The sequence below is a fragment of the Phoxinus phoxinus genome, assembly GCF_949152265.1.
Source record: "Phoxinus phoxinus genome assembly, chromosome: 25".
Classification (NCBI taxonomy): domain Eukaryota; kingdom Metazoa; phylum Chordata; class Actinopteri; order Cypriniformes; family Leuciscidae; genus Phoxinus; species Phoxinus phoxinus.
In genome coordinates this window covers 20,927,061-20,950,270 of record NC_136900.1, presented here as the reverse complement: position 1 = coordinate 20,950,270, position 23,210 = coordinate 20,927,061, and the positions used below count along the sequence as shown (strand labels likewise).

At 42.1% G+C, this 23,210-nt stretch overlaps 3 protein-coding genes across 6 annotated transcripts in view; 1 reads left to right on the top strand and 2 right to left on the bottom strand.

The window, feature by feature from the left end:
• Window positions 1–2,349, bottom strand: part of tmem266 (transmembrane protein 266) — a 73,189-nt gene extending 70,840 nt beyond the window's left edge. The window contains exon 1 of the mRNA XM_079604111.1: window positions 2,213–2,349. The gene's annotated coding sequence lies outside the window, so the exon portion shown is untranslated. The remainder of the gene's footprint in view (window positions 1–2,212) is intronic.
• nrg4 (neuregulin 4) lies at window positions 239–4,489 on the top strand. 3 transcript variants are annotated; one of them, XM_079604118.1, is made up of 6 exons: window positions 239–374; window positions 923–1,016; window positions 1,804–1,841; window positions 2,054–2,147; window positions 2,245–2,397; window positions 3,309–4,482. In XM_079604118.1, exons 3-6 carry the CDS (start codon window positions 1,832–1,834, stop codon window positions 3,382–3,384), a joined length of 333 nt encoding a protein of 110 aa, XP_079460244.1. In that variant the 5' UTR covers window positions 239–374; window positions 923–1,016; window positions 1,804–1,831; the 3' UTR covers window positions 3,385–4,482. The 3 variants fall into 3 exon arrangements, with proteins under 3 accessions (XP_079460244.1, XP_079460242.1, XP_079460243.1); XM_079604116.1 differs by lacking the exon at window positions 923–1,016 and having other exon boundaries at window positions 245–374; window positions 3,309–4,489; XM_079604117.1 differs by lacking the exon at window positions 239–374 and having other exon boundaries at window positions 867–1,016.
• Window positions 4,490–10,126: 5,637 nt separating this feature from the next.
• On the bottom strand, window positions 10,127–16,867 carry lactb (lactamase, beta). 2 transcript variants are annotated; one of them, XM_079604109.1, is made up of 6 exons: window positions 16,014–16,867; window positions 15,333–15,399; window positions 14,912–15,102; window positions 14,455–14,755; window positions 11,450–11,615; window positions 10,127–10,780 (listed from the first exon to the last, which is right to left on the bottom strand). In XM_079604109.1, the coding sequence occupies exons 1-6, from the start codon at window positions 16,353–16,355 to the stop codon at window positions 10,249–10,251; spliced, it is 1,599 nt and encodes a 532-aa protein (XP_079460235.1). In that variant the 5' UTR covers window positions 16,356–16,867; the 3' UTR covers window positions 10,127–10,248. The 2 variants fall into 2 exon arrangements, with proteins under 2 accessions (XP_079460235.1, XP_079460234.1); XM_079604108.1 differs by having other exon boundaries at window positions 16,008–16,499.
• Between the last annotated feature and the right edge of the window lie 6,343 nt (window positions 16,868–23,210).

Here is a 23,210-nt window from a genome sequence, read left to right as displayed (position 1 = left end):
AACAATATGGAATAAATGTGGTAATGCACTAATAAATACTTTACAGGCCTGGTGTCCCAAACAAGGCTTAGATTAAGCAACGATTAGGCCTTAGTTCAATTATAAACGTGCCTTTAATGTCTTTTGTCTTAGAAGTTTGTGATGCAACAGCAGGTCCCTATAATCCCTATAAATAAACTCTCATCATTGCGCTCCACCGACGCACAAGGAGAATCGTTCCATTCACAAATGTGGACAAACAGCAATCACGACATTTCTGCGCTCAGAAGGATCCGCCCACCGATCTTATGTGACTGAGTCGCACGCTGACGTTTAGCCCACAACTTATTTGAGGAAGACGAGGTGACTCACCCACACTGCATTGCACCTGGAAGGTAAGTCTACTGCCATTTCCCTGCGTGTCATTAGGATTTGCGAGTTTACAATAAAAAGTCAAGCGCAAAACTTGTAAACGGGCGAGTCCTGACTGAGACAGGTGTTTTTTTGAAAAATAGTATGGCTCAGATAAGGTCAGGGAGACATAGTTGAGTTCTCAGTAATATATCAACTTTGTCTTAGAAGTTAATCCTCACATTTCTTAAGTGCAGAGCTATTTCAACAATGTGAATGAGTTCAAAATTGAACATTTTTGATGTTTGATTCTATAGTCTTTGGATCTTGGTAAATCTGAGCAGTTTGAGATCCTGCCATGGGAAAGTTGCATAGACTTAGACTGAGTCTTAAGAACAAGTTTGGCCAACTAGCAGTTGAGATCTCTTCTGAAACTTTAGACGAGATGTGATATTATTAGGATCTCTTGCTAAAAAAAGAAGAAGAAAGAAGCAGGAGACTTGATTTGCTCTATCTTAACGTATTGGTGTCTAGGAGAAACAATTGAGCTATTAAAGAAATTGGTTTTATTTATAAATAAAATATATTACAGAACGTTGACCAAACCGGAACACTGGTCTCATCGCATCCGCCTGTCAGAGAAAGTGTTGTATATGAACTGACGCAGATATCCAGTGACTTTTAAGGTACTCAGCTAACCTATAGTTCACTTTGTTATTGCCGTTTTTATTCTATTTAAATATCTAAACGTAGTGTGAAGAAAAATGAAAAAAACTTTTAGATATCAATCTGCATATATGAGGGACATTGGTTTTTTTTTCTCACGAAGCACAAAGCGATGCGATCGGTTTTACAGAAAACGGAAGTTAAATTGCACATAGCCCCTATACTCAACTAGGTGTTAACAATATTGTTATACTTAATTGTATAAATATAATTAATTGTAGTAAATATTAATATTAGAGCTGTCAAATCTATTAATCGCGATTAATCACATCTAACATTAAAAGTTTGGGTGTGTATGTACATATGTATATATGAGTGCACACACACATAATGCATCACATATATATATAAATATATTAAATAGTATTTTATTATTTTAACCATTCAATTTAATGGTCAAATCGATGAATCGCATCTAACATAAAAGTTCTTGTTTAGGCCGTGTGTGTGTGTGTGTGTGTACACAGACATGCGCGCGCACACACATGCATACATATATATAAAATACTATAAAAAATTTATTCAAATTATACAATTATTTAATATTCCAGTTTTAATAATAATAAATATTATTTAATTAACCTTATCCAGATTAATGTTGACAAATTAATAATTACGAACATCTTCCCTTACAAACAGCATTTATATTCTGTAGGAAAGTTGACATCTTTGAAAGCAACCAATATAATGAATGTAATAAATGTAAAATGTAATGTAATCTGACCATAACATTTCCTTTGTTCTCAGGTACAAGAACATCTATTTAGTATTACCCATGATGGCAGGTAATTAATAACAATACACATATACATTAATGTAAACATTATAGATATAAAGTATAAAGATATAAAGTAATGTGCACGTCACACATGATGCTGTGTTTCCATGATGTGTAATGCAAATAAAATGCAAAACAAAATAAAAACTGCTCTGTGGGGGAAAGCTTGATAAATGATGCATCTATGTTTTTGTTTCCTTTGTATTTCCCTTATGACAGAACATGGTGACCCTTGCACTGGGTCCGAAGCCAACTTTTGCATGAATGGAGGAACATGCTTTAAAATACCTTCTGTGTCTACCCCCACCTGTGTGTAAGTGTCCTCACGAACAGAAAGCCTATTGTTTTATATGATGACTTATCGTTTAGCTAACATACCTTTGGCTTGAACCCCTTTCCCTGTCGTGTAGCTGCAGTGCGAACTATGAGGGCAGCAGATGTGAGCAGTATCAGCTGCTCAGTTTCTCACGCAGCCCTGAAGAGAAGGGCATGATCGCTGCTGTGGTCATCATGGTCCTGCTCCTTTTAGCGGTGCTTGCTGTGGTCATCTATCAAATCTACAAGTCAGTCACGTGCGCTTTTCACACTGGTTTCGGATTCAGTACGAATTTGATCAACATGATAAAGACACATATGAGAGATTACCACAGAAAACGGTTTCTCATCCCTCGACTGATTAGCAACAGTAATGCATTTACAATGGAAGTCGAGATCACACGATGCAATCACACGAGCACGCCGCAGGAAAAAACTGGAATGCTCATATTCGGGAAAATAGTGCGATATTTCTTGCTTTTAAATAGCAGTTTTGTAAACAAGAAGTCAATATTGACTAATATTTTTGACACAATTTTGCCAGTTGCTTCAACTGTTTTTGCGACGCCAACTGAAGTTGTTTCCAAACGAAGCCACTGTAGAACCGTTTGTTTTGTTGGTTGAATGAATCGGTTGAGTGAACGATTCAGCACACGTGACAGCTACAATGGAAGTGAATGTGCCGATTTGTACTTTAAAATACTCACTGTTTCAAACGTATGACCGCAAGATGTAGTTAACATGCGTGTTTGGAAAAAATAGATAACATTTCAGTGTGGAAAACAACAAACCTTTTATAAAGTTATCTAATTGTTGACATTACAACATCAAGTTAAATGATATTTTTTTTTGGTAATCAACTTTGTTTTAAATGCTGTCGAATCTGCCAACTTGTATAGCCTACTTATGGAATGCTTGTTTCCGCCTGAGGGAAAAAAGAGATAGGCCTATTGCAACTTTTTTCTCTGAATTGCACGTTTATATCTCACAATTGCGAGTTATTGAGAGCTTTAAACTCGCAATTCTGAGATGAAAAAAAAAATCCGAATTTTTAGCTTTTTATTTCATGGCGGAAACAAGTTTCCATATTATGGACAAGAGCTATTTTTAACCCCTAAAACCTGCAAGAAGTAACAGTTGTCTTTCCATTTATTCCCAGAATTAGGAAAACTACCCAGAGCCAACCAAAACAGGACGAATATAAGAGTGTGAATCGACAGCCTGAACCAGTGTGAATCCACTTTTGATGCATGTGAACTCAACATTGGCTTTGATGTTAACCTTGTAACATCACTCCCTTGAGGAAGTCTTGAACTCAATGTGAAAATGTGTCAAATTGCACACAAAATACTTTTTTTTCTTATGTTTTTACATTCTGTAAATAGTTCTATCATTTAAAAACATATTTAAATGCGTAACAAAAGAATACAAATTCTTGAAACAAACTGTTACCATGTCAGCTGTTCAATGGAAAGCAATACATTTCAAAAGCAGCATAAGTGTAGATTTGTCATTTTTATTAGATATAGATGACTTGATATTATTTAATATACTATACATGTGTCATGTGCATGTGCTATTTTTTACAATGTACTGTTTTTGTTTTGAATGATATTATTCCTTTTCATTTTGTCACTTATAGGGATAGTTCTCCCAAAAATGAAAATGCTGTCATCATTTACTAACTCTCAAGTTGTTCCAACCCTGTATGAATTTCTTCTTTATGCTAAACACAAAATAATATATTTTGAAGAATGTCAGTAACCAGTTGTTGGGCCCTATGGACTTTCATATAGGGAAATAATAAGTCAATGGAGCCCGTCAACTCTTTGGTTACCCATATTCTTCAAAATATATTATTTTGTGTTCAGCAGAAGAAGAAAATTCATACAGGGTTGGAACAACTTGAAGGTGAGTAAATGATGACAGAATTGACATTTTTGGGAGAACTATCTCTTTAAATTCTACTGGATTACTGTAATTCCGTCATACTGTTGAAATGCATTAACTTTAAACGTGACAATAGAAAGCTCAGTCATTAATGCACATCACTGTAAAGAACATAGTCATTTTATAAAATGTAATGGGAGCATATTCAAAGAAAATGTTTCCAAAGCCTTTTGTAAAACCAACAATTTTCATATCATAGTCTATGCTACTCATAAATATACAGAATATGTACACAGTGCACAGTACGCAAGTTTTCTGTTTTGAAGTTCTACTGTATGTGTAAAAATGTGCAGTATACAACAACACAGTACAATGGGTAATGTATCCCATAATGCAATGTAATTCCAGTGAGATGTACTAATGAATAAACCAGATGGATGAAAATGAACTGGAATATTTACCAGCACTTTATTGTCCACTAATTACTCTGTAACAGATAGATTAAAAAATAATAGTACATTTGAAAAACACTGTTTTATTTTACGCTGAGCGAGCTGTTAAAGTCGTAGTCGTGTCAGAATAATTGGAGGGGCAGTATTCGGGCACATCTGAGAGGTCCACGCTCACCACTTGCTGGCTGTCTTCAAATCCCCTCTGTTAAAATAAATAACAAACTAGGCACACGAGGACAAGAGAGTTGCAATTGACCTTTAAACCAAAAACAAGAATGGTAGTAAAACTGCACAAATGTTCAAAAAAACAAAACATACTTCGTTGCTACTTCTCTAACAACACTGTTGATTGAAAAGGTGCAGTTTTTTTTTAATTAAAAATTGAAAAGTGTTCATCAGAGGGGTCCAAGACCCCAGGACTTTTGTCGCACTTGAACCACGAATGCACAAATTTTTTTTAATTTTTTTTTATGGATTCAGTTTTGTGGTTGAAATTTTAAAAAGTAACAAATCTCTCCCTGGCGAGTCAATTTGACCCCTATAGGAATTAATGGAATGTGAGGAATGCTTTAGTACACATAGAAAAACCTAAAAATGCTCAAAAATCAAACTAAAAATGCTAAAACTTTACCCCAAAAATATTTTATAGTGTCTACACCATAGACTGTAAAAAAATATGGACGTAGTGTCCGTGACGTCACCCGTAGGTTTCTGAAGAGCATTTTTGAAGCCTAAAGTGGGCGGAGCCGGCCGTCGCCATCTTGGCCTCGCGTCACCGCTCGTCACTCCCGGATAACAGAATATGGGCAAAGAGGCGGAGCTGAGGAGCCTGGCTATCTGAAACCACGCCCACCTAGCGCGACGTTATGGAGTTAGCAGTATATGCTATATGCTACTCACAGTACCAAGTCTGCGACTGCACAGGGGCTCACGCTAAAGTGACACTGACAGTTGATGATTAAAATCTGAATGGCAATTAAAAGGTCCTGTTTTTGCCCTTCGAAATATTATAATAGTTAAAAGACATAGCTACAAGTGAGACTGTGTATCGCGATTCTGTGCAGCTAAGTTATTCTGCTTGTTGAAAATGTATTATGCAGTTACTTTACAATATTAGGCTACTCTGAGAGTGTGTGTGACCGTGATTATGTGCATACATGTCAGTCACTCTTTATTACAGTCTGGTCCGTCAGCGGCATCGCTCGTCAAGTTCGTAGAGAGCTTTATTATTCAGTCCATTTTAAATTCTGATTTTGGCCGCATCTCAATTCTCAAATGGGTCAAAACATAGATATATTACCTATGAAGTTCAAGTAAATGCGCTAGAAATACGCGCTCATTCAAGGATGTGCATTTATTGCATGGACGGAGAAACACAGACACCTGCAGGATTTCATCTGATGGTACATAAACATGTTATAATCTGGTCCAGAGCAACGGCACCGCAGAACGAGTGTAGCCTTTATATCTATAGACGTTTTTAAATCTGAAAACTCCAAAAAGCAACGAAATTGTCAGACATCACATCCATTAGTGCATGTTCACAGAGGAGAACGACTGGAATACAGCGCTGGCTGTTCTCTCGAACGACACTCGACGAAAAACGGCGGAATCCAAAGCCGTGGGCGAGGTAATGGGTCACGGGTGTATTAAATTATATGAAATAATCCCGAATAAAAGCACAAACACGGCAGAGATGGCAAATTCAGCAGCTGGAATTTGCTGAAGTGAAGTGACTGCTAACCGGCTAGCATTTACATCAGCGGGAATCCGCCTGTCACTCAAAAGTGGACACACCCTTAATTTTGCAGAACTTTAAATATTAATCAACTACACGGGCGAGTTATAAAAAAATGCACCCCCCTCACAGTTGTTATGAAGGGCAAAGTTAGCTTTATAGACCAAAGCCACAGAGAGAACCAGGCTGTAAACATGTTTTGTTCTGCTGTAAAGTTGGGCATTTTAACATGGGGGAGATACAGATTTGACTCCCTTCTGCAGCCAGCCTCAAGCGGCCAGTCGATGAATTGCCGTTTAATTCATTTCCGTGTTGGTTTCAAGAGAGAGACGGGGAGGTTGCCGCTTGGTCTACACGTGTATATGAATGCATACTGAAGAAATGACTTTAGGACCCAGCGGAACAGCTCATTTGCTCCATAGACTATAGTGGCAGGCGTCCAAGGTCTACAAAGACACCCAATGTAAGATATTTTGAGCTGAATTAAAAGGCTTATGCATGCAATTGTGAGTTATTAAGTTGAAGGAATGTGAGGAATGTGCTTAAATGACTATTTATTTATTATTTATGGATCAAATCTAGCAAGGTAAATCAAATAAAAAATAACAAAACAATTGCATTAAAAAATTACAATATTTACATTATCAAAATTAAATAAGCTTTCTGGACAAATGTTATTTTAAGTAGGCCTAGCTACGATTTTTTTAGGGCTTCGGTCATTTTGATCCGCGAGGGAAGACTGAGGTTAAAAATAAAACGAAACAATCTCAAATTAATATTACATTTAAATCTGTGTTCATTTATAACTGACCTTGCGAGCATTTGCGTTGTTTATAGCAGTCCCTATAGTTTTCGTTAATTTGGTAGCCACCAAAATATACAAAACACAATGTGAAAATAAAATGGCATTTTGTGGTTACGAAAACAGCAGTTACCATGCAAATAGACATAATAGCCTACTAACATGAACTGTTAATTAAAATTAAAAACTGCTTCTGATGAACAGATCTGAATGAACAAAAATAGAAACTAGAAACTGGACCAGATTAGCAGATTAGATTACAAAACCGCCGCAGAATTTGGCAACATGTCTGGGCATGAACACTCTTTGATTGACATTCAGTTCTTCCGATCTAAACCGATGAAATTGTAGAAATGATAGTCAGGCGTTTCAGAAATAATACGTATATCCTGAAGTGCAACAAATTAAATGTCCAGCAGAGGACACCAGCATCATTAAAGCTTAGCCTTTTGTAGTACAGGTTGATTGGGATACTTTCCCAGTCATACTACCGACCACCAACATAATAAATAGCACATAAACAAAAAGAGCAGTTTGTAAATCAATATGATACTAATTCATAATTCAATTATTTTAATTAGTCCATATCAGCGATGTAAAGTAAGCATACAGCATGTATAAAAGGAGACAAGTATGCAGTGGTTGTTGGATTCCCCCGTGCTGACGTAGTTTTCAGATTATGACGCGTACGTGTCGCAGAATGCAAGTGACGTCACATGCAGCAAGTCTGTAGCCACACACTATTGGCTGATCTCAACAACCAATCACATCGCGAAGAGATCGTCTTTGCGTCACAAACATTCTAAATTCCTCGTTGTGACGTCACAAGCAGCTGCAGCTATAAAAGCAGCTGAAACTCTGAAACCTACTCTTGAGTAGATACTTCCTCGTGCGCAGACAGTTGTGCTGTCTCCGAAATCGCGTACTCTCTGAGTACTCGGAGTCAGACTCCGAGTACTCAGACAGTGCACGATTTCGGACGCAACTCAACTCTCTGAGCACGAGGAAGTATCTACTCAAGAGTAGGTTTCACCAGAGTTTGAATTTGAACTTTCGCAACCGTTAAAAAAGTGCGTTATAGTATAAATGTGTGTAGGCTAGTAAATGTAATTAATGTTCTACGTCCATCAGGACCTATACGTCTTGACCTACCAGTACCAGCTTCAGTTCATTCAAGATCCACCGTTACGTCCAGTGGGAGCTCCACCCATTGCCTCTGCCGTGAAGACCACTTGGAGACAGGAGTGAAAAGGTGTTTTTGAATCGAAGTGGCGCTGCGCAGATCGGTCAGTGTGTGAAATTACGGTACCGTGAGAGCGATACGAAAGCACTCGGAGCTGTTTGCTCGTGGTAACGTACTTTGATGTCACACACACACCGATCGTCTGCACAGCACCACTTCAAGCCAGACACATTTTTGTAGCTACTTTCGCCTGTTATAATTTATTGATAAATAATTAATGACAATAATTAATAACGACATCACACCACCACAACCCAACCCCCCCCAAAAAAACACACAAAAAAAAACACGTTAAGATATATTTATCTGTTTTGTTGCTGAATGTAACTATGGCAACGTCGCTGCAGCCTATTTTTGTTTACAGTCTATGGCTGCAGCCTGCACCGTCTCACAACTGCTCTGCAAAATTCGGCATCGATCTGATACCAAGTACAGGGCCATATCGCCGATACCGATACGATACCAATACTTTTTGATTTTAAAAGCATGCACTTGAACTTGCATGCACTTTCCTGTGCGTCATGATTTATGAGGTAAATGCATCATTAATATGCTAAATCTGAATACGTTTTCATGACCACTAAATATGTTTGTGCTCTCAACTCTCCTGTAATTAGTCAGTGACTTTTTACCAAACTACCCTAATTATAGTAAATGCTCTATTGTACACTAGCCTACTGTTCAAAGGTTTGGGGTCTGTAAGATTTTTAATTCTCTTCTGCATTTATTTGATAAAAAATACAGTAAAAACTGTAATATTATTACAATTTAACATAGGCTATCTGTTGTCATAGTAAACTGTAATTTATTCCTGAGATCAAAGCTGAATTTTCAGCATCATTACTCCAGTCTTCGTGATCGTTCATGATGAGAATTCATTTTAATATGCTGATTTGCTGCTCAAGAAACAGTTCTTACTATTATTTACAGTGTTGAAAACAGTTTTATACTGTAAATGATTGAACTGCTGCTGTACCAGTTGAAATTTTTTTGTATATGTGAGGAATTAATAACTTTAATGTTGAAAACTATAGATTCTATGTAATCTATATAGGCATATAAACTAATAATGGGTTAAAAAAAGAAGCTGAATTCAATAAAATTAGTTTTTATGCACACCAATATCTGTTTAACTAATTAAAGTAAAATTTAGTTTCAATACTCTGCTCTTTCTACTAATGGAAGTATAAAAGATTTGAAGTTCATTCACACTTGAAACTGAACTGATGACAGTGCTGCCATCTAGTGGAGATCAGTGAGCATGACGATATCTATCTATCTATCTATCTATCTATCTATCTATCTATCTATCTATCTATCTATCTATCTATCTATCTGTCTGTCTGTACAAATAAATGCATATTATTATTATTAGTCTCTATAGACTTAACAAGATAATGTTGGATTAACAAATACCTACAAGTAATCACAATAGTTAAAAATCTAGGCTAGTTTTTGTTCCATGCTTGAATCCTCAACAAAATTCCTACTATGATCCTTTATGATTGTTTTCAAATTATTATAGAAATTCCTTTTATTACAGAATTCCTTTAGGATAACAGATCAAATGTTTTATTTGTTAAAATTTGAATAAATGTGTAAAGTAAAATGTTTTTGGGCACAGACAGTAATCGATCAATGTTTCACACCATTTTTTAACCAGGTTTTGCACTTCCCTTCTTCCAAATTAATTTTTAAAAGAACAAATATTCCACGTAGACTGAAAATAAATATGAGGTCCTGAAATCTGCACTGCTCGTCATCCCAACTACCCTTTAATAATTGTGATAAATCACCAGATCGTGAGCATGACATGCCGAATGTGGAAGGGCAATGAAAAGAGGCCGTCATCAAAGTTTCCATAATACTTTTTTATTCAATCACATATGTATAAAAGCTATCAAAATGAGCGCTCGGCACAACTGTTCACTTAACGGCTCTCAAAACGGCTGTGTGTGTGTCTGTGTGTGTGTATCAAGCAGACGCGATTTCTCCGTCCCTGGCCTTGTCAAATGTTTGTGCAATCTTGAGCGCGATGGTATTGAGCCCCACTGACTGCATGTTCGTGATGATGGTCACCACCACCCCCTGTGGAGGAGGCAGCTTCTGATTGGTGCGCTGCTCTCTGGGCAACACCAGCAGGACGCTACTAGCCCCCACAGCGCCCCCTGTGTGCGAGACGTAATGTCTGCGGCTGCGGCACTGCCCGTATTTCTGCTGTTTCTCCACGACCAGCCAGCCCTGTGCGTACAGTCCGTCTTTGTCCCACGATGCCTCTGTTTTGTCCACCGGTGCCCATATGGCTTTGGCTGTGTGGGGTCTGAAGAAGCCAGGAAGCAGCCCGTCGGTGTTCTTCGCTTCGGCCATCTGATAGCTGTAGAGCAGAGCGTTACCGAAGACCAGAAGGTCACTCGCAGTGGACAGAAATCCACCTCCAGCCCATTTGTACGAATTGTCCACATAGGGACAGTTCACAACACGGCGCTTTTTGTTGAAGTGGTAGAATCTGCAGAAAACAGGGAAGAATGTGACAGTCAGTGAGGAAAAATCCTTTAGACATCTAGTTTAAAATCCATGGTGCAATTATATGAAATCAAAATGTTGGTTTTATTATGATTTTGACTAATAATAACTCATAACTCAAAATGTCATGCGGTGTAACCATCAATTAAAAAGTAACAACATATTTTCCTTACACCTTATAAGGAACACCTTACAAATATAATTCAATTGTTGGGAAGTCGCACCACATGACATTTTACGGCTTGAACAAATGTAGTTTTTTTTTCCATCTAATATTTATATTTTATTTTATTTGAGATTTATTCAATTACCAAGATTTTTACGTAATAACAAAAAAACGTTTTTTAATGCCAAAAACTAAAATTTCATTAATATCAACATCATTATGAATTTGTACATGGTTTGTCTTAAAGCATATTAAAAACACCACATAAACACATACACAACATTAAATGCTTGATTTTCACCACAGGGGGACTTTAAGTAACTTCACGCCGTGTCCGAACTGTAATTACGAGATTCCGACTCAGAAAAAGCGTTCATGTCCTCGTAGAACCCGTAATTACAACTTGTAAACTCATAATTTTCTGAGAGCTTGTACCACCTGACAGCAGCAGATTCACATGTGTTTGAATTGTAATGTCTCTTTTACCTTGAGCGGTTGTATATGATTGGGTCGTTTTCGTCTGGTACGGTGTTAAGCATGCCCAGCTCACGAAACATCTTCATCATGTGGTCGAGGAAGTGTTGACCTGCTGCTCTCTCCACCACGGCGCTCAGAAGAGTGAAGGCATGCGTGGAATACAGGAATGTAGAACCTACAGAGGTCGTGGTAAGATAGAATAAGGTCAAATTACAACAACTGAAGTCAACATTGACTGAGTTTACATGTGCACCAGTAATGTGATGTAGTGTTAGGCCCCGATCACACCTGGGGCCGGTTTCACAAAGATAGACTTTGACTATGGCTTAGATATAGTAGATAGTCAGACTTCAGATAGACATCTAAATCAGACCGTTGCACAAAGCACTTAAGACTTTGACTATCTTAAGTAGGACTACAGTTCAATGCATTCTGGGTAAACTAAGACACTTTTCAAAACAAAAAACATGGCGGATCGAGTAAGCGCATTCAGCCGCTCAGTGCAGTTTATCCCAGCAGAAAATATGTGTTTGTTGGAGGAGTATAACAGTTACAAGGACATTTTACTTGGGAAATTTAGCGGAGAATGTAGTAACAAGAAGAAATGTTTGAAAAAAGATTGCTATGACAGTTAACAGCGTTAATCCGACCGTTGAGCGTTAAAGACGTACAGAAAAGATACAAAAACGAAACCGACGATGAAGTCCTCATTATTATATGTTTCCAGTAGGTTATGCGGTCCCTAAAAACCCTTTCCCTTCTCAGCGCTCTCCACGTTGTCTGCAAACCACAAATTATGAGCCGTTTTCCCTTTTCTTTTGGCTGTCTGTGATGTAACTGATTGTTGCTGCTGGTTGCCAAGGTAACAGAGTCTTAGACTGAAGTTAGCCTGGGGGGAAGGTGTCTATTTTTTTTGGTCTAAATTAAGTCAGTCTTTATTTTGGTGAAACAGTCTAACTTGCATTAGACTAGTCTATGAGCAAATTTTAGACTTGTCTAACACTATAGACCGGTCTAAAATAGCTTTGTGAAACCGGCCCCTGGCGCGTTTTTCAGGTCCGAAAACGCGAGGCGCACAGCACTGGCCAATCACACAGAACGAGCAGTGCACTGCGTTTTTTATGTTGCTAGGCAACCACCGAAACAGCTGTCCTGTTAGTCAAGTAAACGTCAAATCAGCTTTTTAAAAAAACTTTATTTACTTTCTGTTAACATTGGTAGTTGCGGTTTGTGAAGTCGTTAAGCTCCTGGTAACCCGCGAGAGCACCGCAAGTTTATCCTCCATCATCGCACTCTCCGGGCGTTCAAAGCAACTATAGCTTTCATCACCACGACGGAAGGCCCGCCTCTCCATTCATTGGATTGGATAGTGGAAAAAAACGCGATGACGTCGGGCGCTTTTTCCGCTCTGAGTTGATTTTTTTTTTACTTCAAAAACGCGAAGCGCAGCAGCCGGTAAAACGCGAGGCGCCTGGGGATAAACAGCGCGCAGAATGCTCACTGCCATAGGAAAATAATTGAAAAAAGGCGCCTCTCACTGCAAAAAACGCGTCAGGTGTGATCGGGGCCTTATACAGCTGTTTGTGAATGTAAAAAATTTGCATAGTGCTGAGGAAAATCCGGATCCGAAATTCAGATAGTGGGCGTTTCGTTTCCGAAACCAATCACAACAGACTGAGGAGCCATCTGACCAATCAGAGCAGAGTAGACCAATCAGAGCAGAGTAGACCAATCACAACAGACTGAGGAGCCATCTGACCAATCAGAGAAGAGTAGACCAATCAGAGCAGAGTAGACCAATCACAACAGACTGAGGAGCCATCTGACCAATCAGAGAAGAGTAGACCAATCACAACAGACTGATCCATCTGACCAATCAGAGAAGAGTAGACCAATCACAACAGACTGATCCATCTGACCAATCAGAGCAGAGTAGACCAATCACAACAGACTGAGGAGCCATCTGACCAATCAGAACAGAGTAGACAAACCATCTATATTGTTAAAAGCGCTATATAAATGAAGATGACTTGACTTGAGTAGACCAATCACAACAGACTGGGCCACCTGACCAATCAAAGCAGAGTAGACCAATCACAACAGACTGAGGAGCCATCTGACCAATCAGAGCAGAGTAGACCAATCACAACAGACTGAGGAGCCATCTGACCAATCAGAGCAGAGTAGACCAATCACAACAGACTGAGGAGCCATCTGACCAATCAGAGCAGAGTAGACCAATCACAACAGACTGAGGAGCCATCTGACCAATAAGAGAAGAGTAGAGCAATCACAACAGACTGATCCATCTGACCAATCAGAGCAGAGTAGACCAATCACAACAGACTGGGTCATCTGACCAATCAGAGCAGAGTAGACCAATCACAACAGACTGATCCATCTGACCAATCAGAGCAGAGTAGACCAATCACAACAGACTGAGGAGCCATCTGACCAATCAGAGCAGAGTAGACCAATCACAACAGACTGGGCCATCTGACCAATCAGAGCAGAGGCGACTCTCAGAAAGGAGGGGTTTAGAGAGACTGAATCCTTTATCGAACTGTTTCAGAGACTGAAAAAAGAGCTGATGCTGCAATGTATTATGAGAAAATAAGTGTTGTTTGACTTAGGATGCATGTAAACCTGTTGTGGTAGACCTTTACAACAACATTAGGAACCTTTAAAAGAACAATATGAGCACTTTAAAATCTTCATGCACCACATATTTTACTGTAATTATGTGCTTAATCACATCAATTTGATCGAAGAATTGCCTAAATCTCATTACAATCGCATTATGAGTGTGCATGTAAATGTAGTCAAGCCCACCAAAGATATTTTGAATTTGCTTAGTCAGGTTTGGAATGACATGAGATGGTAAGCGCTATTCCTTTAAAAAGATGAAGTTTTCAAGGCAAGATGCTCTAAAAATAAACCTATCATCATCAAAAATCAGATCTTCAGGCATTTCAGGAGACACCCGACACATTCTGAGTGGAACGAAAACATACCGGGTTTAAAAATCAGAGGATCGTCTTTGAACAAGTCCAAAGCCTGGATGACATTCTCAAAGTTGTCTTTGAGGTAGTACTCCTCCTGCTCAAACTCCTTTTTCTTCTTTCTGCTTTTAGCGCCGCTGTCCTCCGCTTTGGGCTTCTCTTTGTTTTCAGCCGAGCCCTTCTCCTCTTTCTTCTCCGGGGGCTTCAGAAGCCGCTTCGCTTTCTCCTTGTCCTCTCTTACTTTTTTGCCATCTTTTTCATAATGACGGATGCCACTCAAGTGGGACAGGAGCATCCGAGGGGTTATCGTGACCTGGTTTAAGGACAAAGTGAAGAATGCTAAGCCAAACCTAATTCAATTATATAGTCGAGCATTATTTACATAAATATAATTAGTATTAAATTGCATTAATTATATTCTAAATGAATAAATTGAATTAAAAACCTCTTTTTAAATGGATGTGCTCACATTCTCTCCTTCGAATTGCTTGTGTGGGAACTCGGGGACGTATTTTTGGACAGGGTCATCGAGATGGATCTTGCCCTCCTCCCAGAGTCTGGCGACGGCCGCTGCGGTCAGAGGTTTACTGATGCTGGCGATTCTCATCACCGTTTCCGGACCACAAGGCACTCTGTTCTCCAGATCTGCATAGCCAACGCCTCAGAGAGAACATATTACACAGCTATAGGGTTCACTTTCAGAACCACTAAAACACGCCTCAGTTTCTAAAGACATGGTGAAATTCTGGCCTTTACATATGTATGTGATGTGCATTTTCATTTTAAGCATGCGCAGCCATTATGCATGTTTCTGTCAATCCCACAGTAGTGTGGATTACCCATGAGCCTTTACAGGACCAGAGCTGAATGTGCAGTGGAAGACTTCCTACCTTCACACCAAACATGGCTGCCGTCCACCGAGACTCCAATAACCATCCCAGGAGCGCCAACTTCATCCTGAAAAATTATAGACCATTCTGCACTATAAACTTAATTTTTTTTTATATATATAATTGTTTATTGAATTTTCACTATAATAATAAAAACGAGACATCACAAAAAATAGCTCAGATTTGCATATAAAACAGGACTACGCACTATCAACTTTAACATTTTGAAATTAATACTATATATATATATATATATATTACTTTTTTCACATATAACGTGTTTAATAATATATGAAACATTCATTAAAATATATAATTAATAAATATAGATAAAATTATTAAGTAACTACATTGTTTGTCGCAATGTTACTGAAGTAGTAAAATATATTTTCTTCCATATTGACGTATGGAAGAACGTCCATCTTAATTAATTAACTCGTTTTTTATTATTTTGTTATTGTTTATGCGGGATAAATGATTGGAGACGTCTGGCATACTTTAAGCTAGAGATGTCTGTCTTTCACCAGAAGTTATATATGACAAATGAATAATTTGCAATAAGATCAAAAATACACATTTAGATAGATTCAAATGAACATAATGACTTCAAATGAATATGTTTAATACGTTATGACATGGTATCAGACAGTAGTAACTGAAGTCTGGTCGTGATACCTGTACCTTTATCCGCCGCAGAAGGTCTCTGCTGGCCTCTATAGCTGCGGTGTACTGTGAGACTGTCTTCTGTGCGTTACATTCACAGTGTTCAGAGGCAGAGTCACGATATTTCAGGCCCAGAGCCAGAACAAAGCCCGTCCCGATGCCGAACAGCCATAGTGCCGTGCGTCGGTTGCTGTAGGATGGGATGACAGGTCTTCTGGGTGTCGAAATGAATCTCTTCATCAGCTGATCTCTGAACTTCACTCTGAGTGTCAACAAAGACACGAAGGGCTCGGATTTCTGAGCACTGCATTTACATTTTGTGCATATGAGACCCCGCGATAAACACAGTAAACGAGACATGACTGTTTTACGAAGAGTAATATATGGAGAAAAAGGATGAAATAGTTAATAGGAAGAAGACAGCAAAGAGTTCCCGTTTGAACTCTACAAAAGCGACAGAAACAAGACTGACTGACTACCGCACTATTTTACAGAATAAAAGCCCATGACTTTTGTTTAACATGAAAATATACTGTAATCAAATTGTGCAATAATAATTTAGTATTTAAAGGATGTAATAAATGTAAAATCAATTTAATTATGTAGTGCATATTGATCTTAAAAATTAAAAAGACAAAAGACAAAATTAAAATCTAAAGACAAATGTTTAAACATTTTAAATTACTTTTCTGTCTGTCTATCTGCATGTGAATTTCTTCAAAAAACAAAATTCGACCGGATTTGACCTTTTTCATAAAAAATAAGCTACTGTTCTCCACTTTTTACATTTTTAGTTTTGATAACTGATAAGAAAAAGGTGTTCAACACCCATGAGACGTAAAAAGGTCTTTTAATTTGAAAACTGTAGAGGCTTTGAAAACCACCGGCTGATTGGCTCATATATCAGTTGTGGCTATGACGTTGGCCAATCAGATGTGAGAATTCTGTTCTGACAGCAGGCCCAGCCTTAGAGCGGCTGTCAACAACAAGTAGTTTAGTGAACTATAGAGCATTGTGATGTGTTTATTATCACTTAACATATAGCTTTGTATTATAAACGACCGGTGTAACCCACATGTTCATGTTTTCTGCACCAATTCTGAATTATTCATTAATTTTGCATGACCTCTGACCTTTCACGATATCTGTGTTTAAGGACCAGCTCACATTGCCAGGAGCTTCTGTATATGGATATATGCATGACCGTGTTCACAGTAGAATATAGGCTATATAAAAAAGTCACAGTATTTTTTTAATACATTTTCACTTACAAATGTATTCATACTCAGTGGATTCTTTGAGTATACAATTTGTGTAGACATGCTGCAATAGTCAAGCATGACCCTGCATTTGTCCAGCTCTCAGCTATTAGTTTATTTAGGCCTACAGTTTGAAATAGATGCAGTCAAAACACTGATACTCCCTAAAACTTCACTTTGCCATCATCATGCAACACCAACCATTACCAACAGCACAAATGTTGCATCAGGATTAACTGTGCAGTAACAGTGCCTCAAGAGTTAGGCTACGTTTAATCATTAGGTCTGGTTTTGTAATTATGCGGTTTAACAAGCAGAACCCATTATGTTAGTTCATGTCCTGCCTTGTAACATGCCACACCTTCCAACTGCCAACACGATACAATTCAGATCTTCCAGGGCGATATTTATGGAACAAACCGCAAATATGATATTTAATACAAGGAAGCAGATAGTCGGATTTGTTGTTAGGCAACATCCTTTCTGCAATAGTGCATAGTGTGCTGCATGTGCTCCCACATTTTCATAGCGATTTTAAAAAAAAAAAGTCTTTAAATGGTTTGAAGCCATGAATCAAGCCAAAAGTTTTTGAAAATCAGATAAAAATACGAAGGTAGACTAGACTGAACCTAACGGCTTTTGTGAGGAAAAGAACTACAATCCCATAAAGCATTACAAAATTAAAAACTACTAAATGACTCGTTTATAAAGGTTGATTAAATGTATAAAAGTATTACATATTTTAAGTTATTTGCAAAATATGCATGTATACAAATATTTGTAATTGTTCATGGGAGTGGGCGGAGCTAATGAGATATTTTGCCGTGTTTTGCTCGTTTCAACTCTCTGATTGGTGGATTTTCTGTACAGCATCATGGGTAGTGTAGTTCTCTTACGTAGAGTTCTCTCGTACTGCGTCGAAGAACGCTACGGGAAAGATATTTCTTTGTCGAGATTGAAGCCTAAAATTAATCCTTAATTTTGTAATAATGTAAAACGCTTTTCTGAAGCATACAACCTAGGCGGAGCAATACAGCTCACCCATTGGCTGCTCTGCCAGAAAAGCACAGCCTATGCGAGGCCAGGACGCTGACCAATGAGGACGCTTCGCGCCCTTCTGCGTCACCTCCCGCCCAAACAGGCGTGGCCTAGGCCTATAAATACGAGCATAGCTGTCTAACACGCCGATTTTCTTAAATTCAACGAAGCTGCACGCATCGCTGGATTGATTCGAGCCGCCACAGCCGTTTGGAACAAGCACCTCAGCAGGACGAGCCCTTACCTGAAGCCGCTGGTCATCGCCGCCTTCAGCCGCCGTTCCCTGCTGCGCTTCTCCGGCGTGGAATATCCTTTCAGTTTTGTGTGTGTTTTGTGTGTGTGTTCGCCTACCGCGGCACACATTTTTTCCTCACAAAAGAGCAACGAGTGTCTTTTTAAAGATGTCTCGCGTTTCCTGCGGCTCCTGCCGAGCCGCGCTCATCGACGGGGACCACCACGAACTGTGTGTTTCCTGCTTGGGCGAGGAACATGCAGCTCTCGCTCTCGGTGATGGCGGCTGCCATCACTGCGACATGATGCCAATCGCGACTCTGCGGACTCGCCTTGCATCTTTCGCCGAGACTGCTCAACCGCCCCCTGTAGCGCCGCGCCGTAAGAAGCGCCGCGCTCAGCGGGTCCCGGAACCTCCCTCCACGAGGAGCTCGCCGCCGCCACCGCCGCTAGCTCCTCTCAACGTGTCGCTTGAGTCGCTCACCGACGGACAACAGCCGCAGCACGCCGCTTTGTCCGTTATGGAGGACGACCAGCAAGCCGTATCAGAGGGGGATGACGATTGCTGTTCGCTTCGGAGAGCGAGGGATGGGCGAGCTCTGTGGACCTCCCCTCCCCCGCCGTTCCGGAACGTCGAGGAGGGAAGATTAGCATCGAAGCAGAGCTGATGCGTCTGCTCACACAGGCCGTATCGAGCCTCGGCCTCGAGTGGTCGACGCCCGAACAACCTGCACTCAACCGGCTGGATGGCCGCTTCCTCGCTGGAGACCGCGCTGCGCCCCCCTCCAGACACGCACCCTTTCTTCCTGAGCTTCACGAAGAGGTAGCGAAATCGTGGAAGGCGCCATTTTCAGCCAGAGTACGTACTTCTGCCTCGCCAGCATTCTCCGTAGTGGACGGTGCTCGCGACAGAGGCTACCACGCTCTCCCTCCGGTCGAGGAGGCTGTAGCGACTCACCTTTGCCCACCCTCTGCTGGACGGCGGGCTAAGGGAGTCCTACCATCTAAAGCTTGCCGCACTTCGTCAGCTCTGAACGGCCGCGTGTATTCCGCCGCCGGACAAGCTGCATCGGCGCTGCACACCATGGCGGTGCTCCAAATCCACCAGGCTAACCTCCTCTGCAAGCTAGACGAGGAAGGCCCGGGCGCGATCAGTGTTCCGGACTTACGTAGCGCCACAGACCTCGCTCTTCGCGCTACAAAGTCCGCCGCACACGCCATCGGCAGGATTATGGCCTCAGCTACTGTTTCCGAGAGACATTTGTGGCTGACTCTCTCCGAAATGGCGGAGTCGGAGCGCTCTGCGTTCCTCGACGCTCCCATTTCACCGACTGGCCTCTTCGGATCCTCCGTGAAGGACTTCGCGGACCGATTCGCCGAGGTACAGAAGACTTCGCAGGCCATGAGACATTTTCTGCCAAAGCGCTCCAGTTCCGCAACAGGCCGCCCTAAACAGCCGCCTGCCCGAACTCAGCAGCGCCCCGCGCCCGCCGCACCGGCCCAGCAGCAACAGGCCCGAGAGAGACCACGGTCTCGCTCCGCCGGACGCCGCCCGCCACCGCGTGGTCCTCGGCCCAAGATCTCACTCAAGCCCGAGGCCTCGGCGCCATCCTAGCCCTGCTAGGAAAACGACGGTGTTCGGGTCCCGCTGCGGCCGGACTTCCACCAAAGATTTTCGCTTGTACAGCCCTAAGTTCCGTGTTTGTACCAGTGTATTTAGCAGCCAACAAACCGGCCGTAAAGCCCGTTTGCCTGCACACAAACGCCGTTTTCACGGCGACCCAGATAAATCTAAAAAAGAGTTTAATTTCTGGTGTTCCGGCCAAGGCCGATGGTGTAATGTGTGTAACTGCAATGCCCACCCAGTGCCCATTCATTCACACAAGCACAGCCCCGTTCAACACAGGGTTTGCACACATAAAATCGGCTCATGCCGGTTGTGCTTTACATGTAGTGAGCGTGCCCACTATCCAGTGCCCACAACCACTACACACTGCACGTTCCGCGGTTTCTGTAAAAACGAAACTAACGAACGGTCAGTCAGTACACAAACACAGTGTCCCCGGTGTTATAAATGTGCCCGCCACCAAGCGCCCACGTTTATTCACAAACATAACGAGCCCCGTAGGGCTCGCCCCGCGTGCTCTCTCTCAACTCAGAGAGTCGAGCGCGCGCGGGACGCATACTGTGTTAAACATGTCCCCCGCCTCAGACGCCACGGCGTCCATGTTACAGCACACGGTTGCTCTCGTGTCGCCGCCATTTCGCGACCAGGGCCCAGATTACATTCAACCCCTAGTCACACGTGCACATGCATGGGAAAGACTTCCCGGGGTCTCAGAATGGGTGCTAGAGACTATAAAAAGAGGCTATTCGCTACAGTTTCATCGACGCCCTCCCCGTTTCACGGGAAAAGTCGAAACCACGGTAAAAACAGAAGTAGCACATCTACTTCGAGCCGAAATAGCGAAGCTATTGAGCAAAGGGGCCATAGAGCCTTTATCTCAAGCTCAGAGCGAAGGGGGTCTGTACAGCAGATATTTCCTGGTACCGAAGAAAGACGGGGGTCTCAGACCCATTTTAGATCTAAGGCGTCTGAACAAAACGCTAACAAAGCGGAAGTTCAGAATGCTCACGACCAGAAAAATCCTCGCGCAAATTCGCCGAGGAGACTGGTTTATGGCGATAGATCTGAAAGACGCGTATTTTCACATACAAATTGCGTCACGTCACAGGCGATTTTTGAGATTCGCCTTCGAGGGCCGGGCATATCAGTACACAGTCCTGCCATTCGGCCTATCCCTAGCACCTCGTACATTTACAGTGTGCATGGACGCGGCGCTGGCACCCCTGAGACTCCGAGGCGTTCGAATTCTGAACTATTTGGACGATTGGCTGATTCTAGCTCAATCGCCGTCAGAACTCGCTCACCACAAGACGCTAATACTCGATCACCTCGAGTGCTTAGGTCTGAGAGTCAATTGGGAGAAAAGTTCACTGTTTCCCAGTCAAAGGATCTCCTTTTTAGGACTGGATCTGAACTCACTGTCTATGACAGCACGTCTGTCATCACAGCGCAGGCGAAATACCCTGCAAATGGCGAAATCCTTCCGCAGCGGCCACATAGTGCCGCTCAGGAGATTTCAGAAAATGCTGGGCCTCATGGCCTCAGCCTCTACAGTGCTGCAGTTGGGCCTGCTGCGCATGCGCCCACTACAGTTCTGGTTGAGAACGCGCGTACCGCGCCGAGCATGGTTACACGGTCGTTATCGCCTCAAGGTCACTCAGGAATGCATTTCAGCCCTGACACCATGGAGAGCGTCAGACTGGTACCGGTCAGGTGTAAGCCTGGGGACTTCCTCGAGCCTGAAGGTGGTGTCCACGGACGCGTCCACCTCAGGCTGGGGAGCACTGCTCGACGGCAGACCGCTCTTTGGCCAATGGGCAGAGCGAGCCAAACTACCGCACATAAACTGCCTGGAAATGATGGCGGTGGACTTTGCGCTGAGGCGTTTCTGTCCCCGGATAAAAGGACACCACGTCCTGGTCCGCTCGGACAACGTGTCGGTAGTAGCCTACATAAACCACCAGGGTGGCCTGAGGTCCCGAAACCTATTCAGGTTAGCGGAACGCATACTGGTGTGGGCCCAGCACAACCTGCGCTCGTTAAGAGCAATACACGTGCCAGGCCACTTGAACGTAGGCCCGGACAGACTCTCACGGAACAATGTTCCTACGGGAGAGTGGTCCCTACACACACAGACAGTGCGTCTGCTGTGGAAAAGGTTCGGCAGAGCGGAAATAGACCTGTTTGCAAACCAGGAGAACGCTCACTGCCCAGAATTCTTTTCGAAGAGCGCGAACGCGCTGGCCAGAGTCTGGCCCCGCCGTCCGCTCTATGCCTTTCCTCCTGTCTCACTCCTGCCTCAAGTGCTGGAGCGTATCAAGGAGAGCGGATGCTCGGTACTACTGGTTGCTCCATACTGGACGAATCAGACCTGGTTCCCAGCTTTGATGCGACTGAAAAGTACTGCCCCGTGGCCGATTCCAGTGAGGAGAGACCTCCTCTCACAGGCCAAGGGCGCGATTCTGCATCCTCACCCCGAGCTTTGGTCCCTACACGTATGGGCCATAAACGGGTACCCGCTAACCTCCCAAGAGGAGTGTTAGACACGATCGAGCAAGCTAGGGCTCCGTCTACTAGACGGCTCTACGCTTCCAAATGGTCGGTGTTCTCTGGATGGTGTTCAGATCAAGGTCTGTCACCACTTCAGTGTGGAGAACCGGAGATTCTCTCCTTCTTGCAAGAGCTATTGGATAAGGGAAGAACCCCATCCACGCTCAAAGTCTATGTGGCTGCCATATCAGCGTTCGTTAATCCAACGCTTGGCCGTTCACTAGGCAGGAACGACCTGGTGGTCCGCTTCCTGAGAGGCGCCAGGAGGTTAAACCCTCCAAGGCCTCCTTCAGTCCCCGTTTGGGACCTTTCTACAGTGTTGAACGCTATGAAAGGGGCCCCTTTCGAGCCTATTCACTCAGTTGACATGAAACACCTGTCTTTCAAGACCGTGTTTCTTTTGGCTCTCGCTTCAGTGAAGCGTGTGGGAGACTTGCAAGCGCTCTCAGTAAGAGCTTCTTGTATGGAGTTCGGGCCAAACGACTCTGTAGTCGTATTGAAACCGAAGCA

Excerpts from the sequence above, each read along its gene's own strand:
- lactb (XM_079604108.1), bottom strand. The coding sequence starts at position 16,355 with ATGTCTCGTTTACTGTGTTTATCGCGGGGTCTCATATGCACAAAATGT. Across the intron at positions 11,616-14,454 it reads TCCTCTGATTTTTAAACCCG|GTTCTACATTCCTGTATTCC; the intron begins GTATGTTTTCGT and ends CGACCTCTGTAG. Across the intron at positions 10,781-11,449 it reads ATCATATACAACCGCTCAAG|ATTCTACCACTTCAACAAAA; the intron begins GTAAAAGAGACA and ends TGTTTTCTGCAG.
- nrg4 (XM_079604116.1), top strand. Across the intron at positions 2,148-2,244 it reads GTGTCTACCCCCACCTGTGT|CTGCAGTGCGAACTATGAGG; the intron begins GTAAGTGTCCTC and ends CCTGTCGTGTAG. Across the intron at positions 2,398-3,308 it reads GTCATCTATCAAATCTACAA|AATTAGGAAAACTACCCAGA; the intron begins GTCAGTCACGTG and ends ATTTATTCCCAG.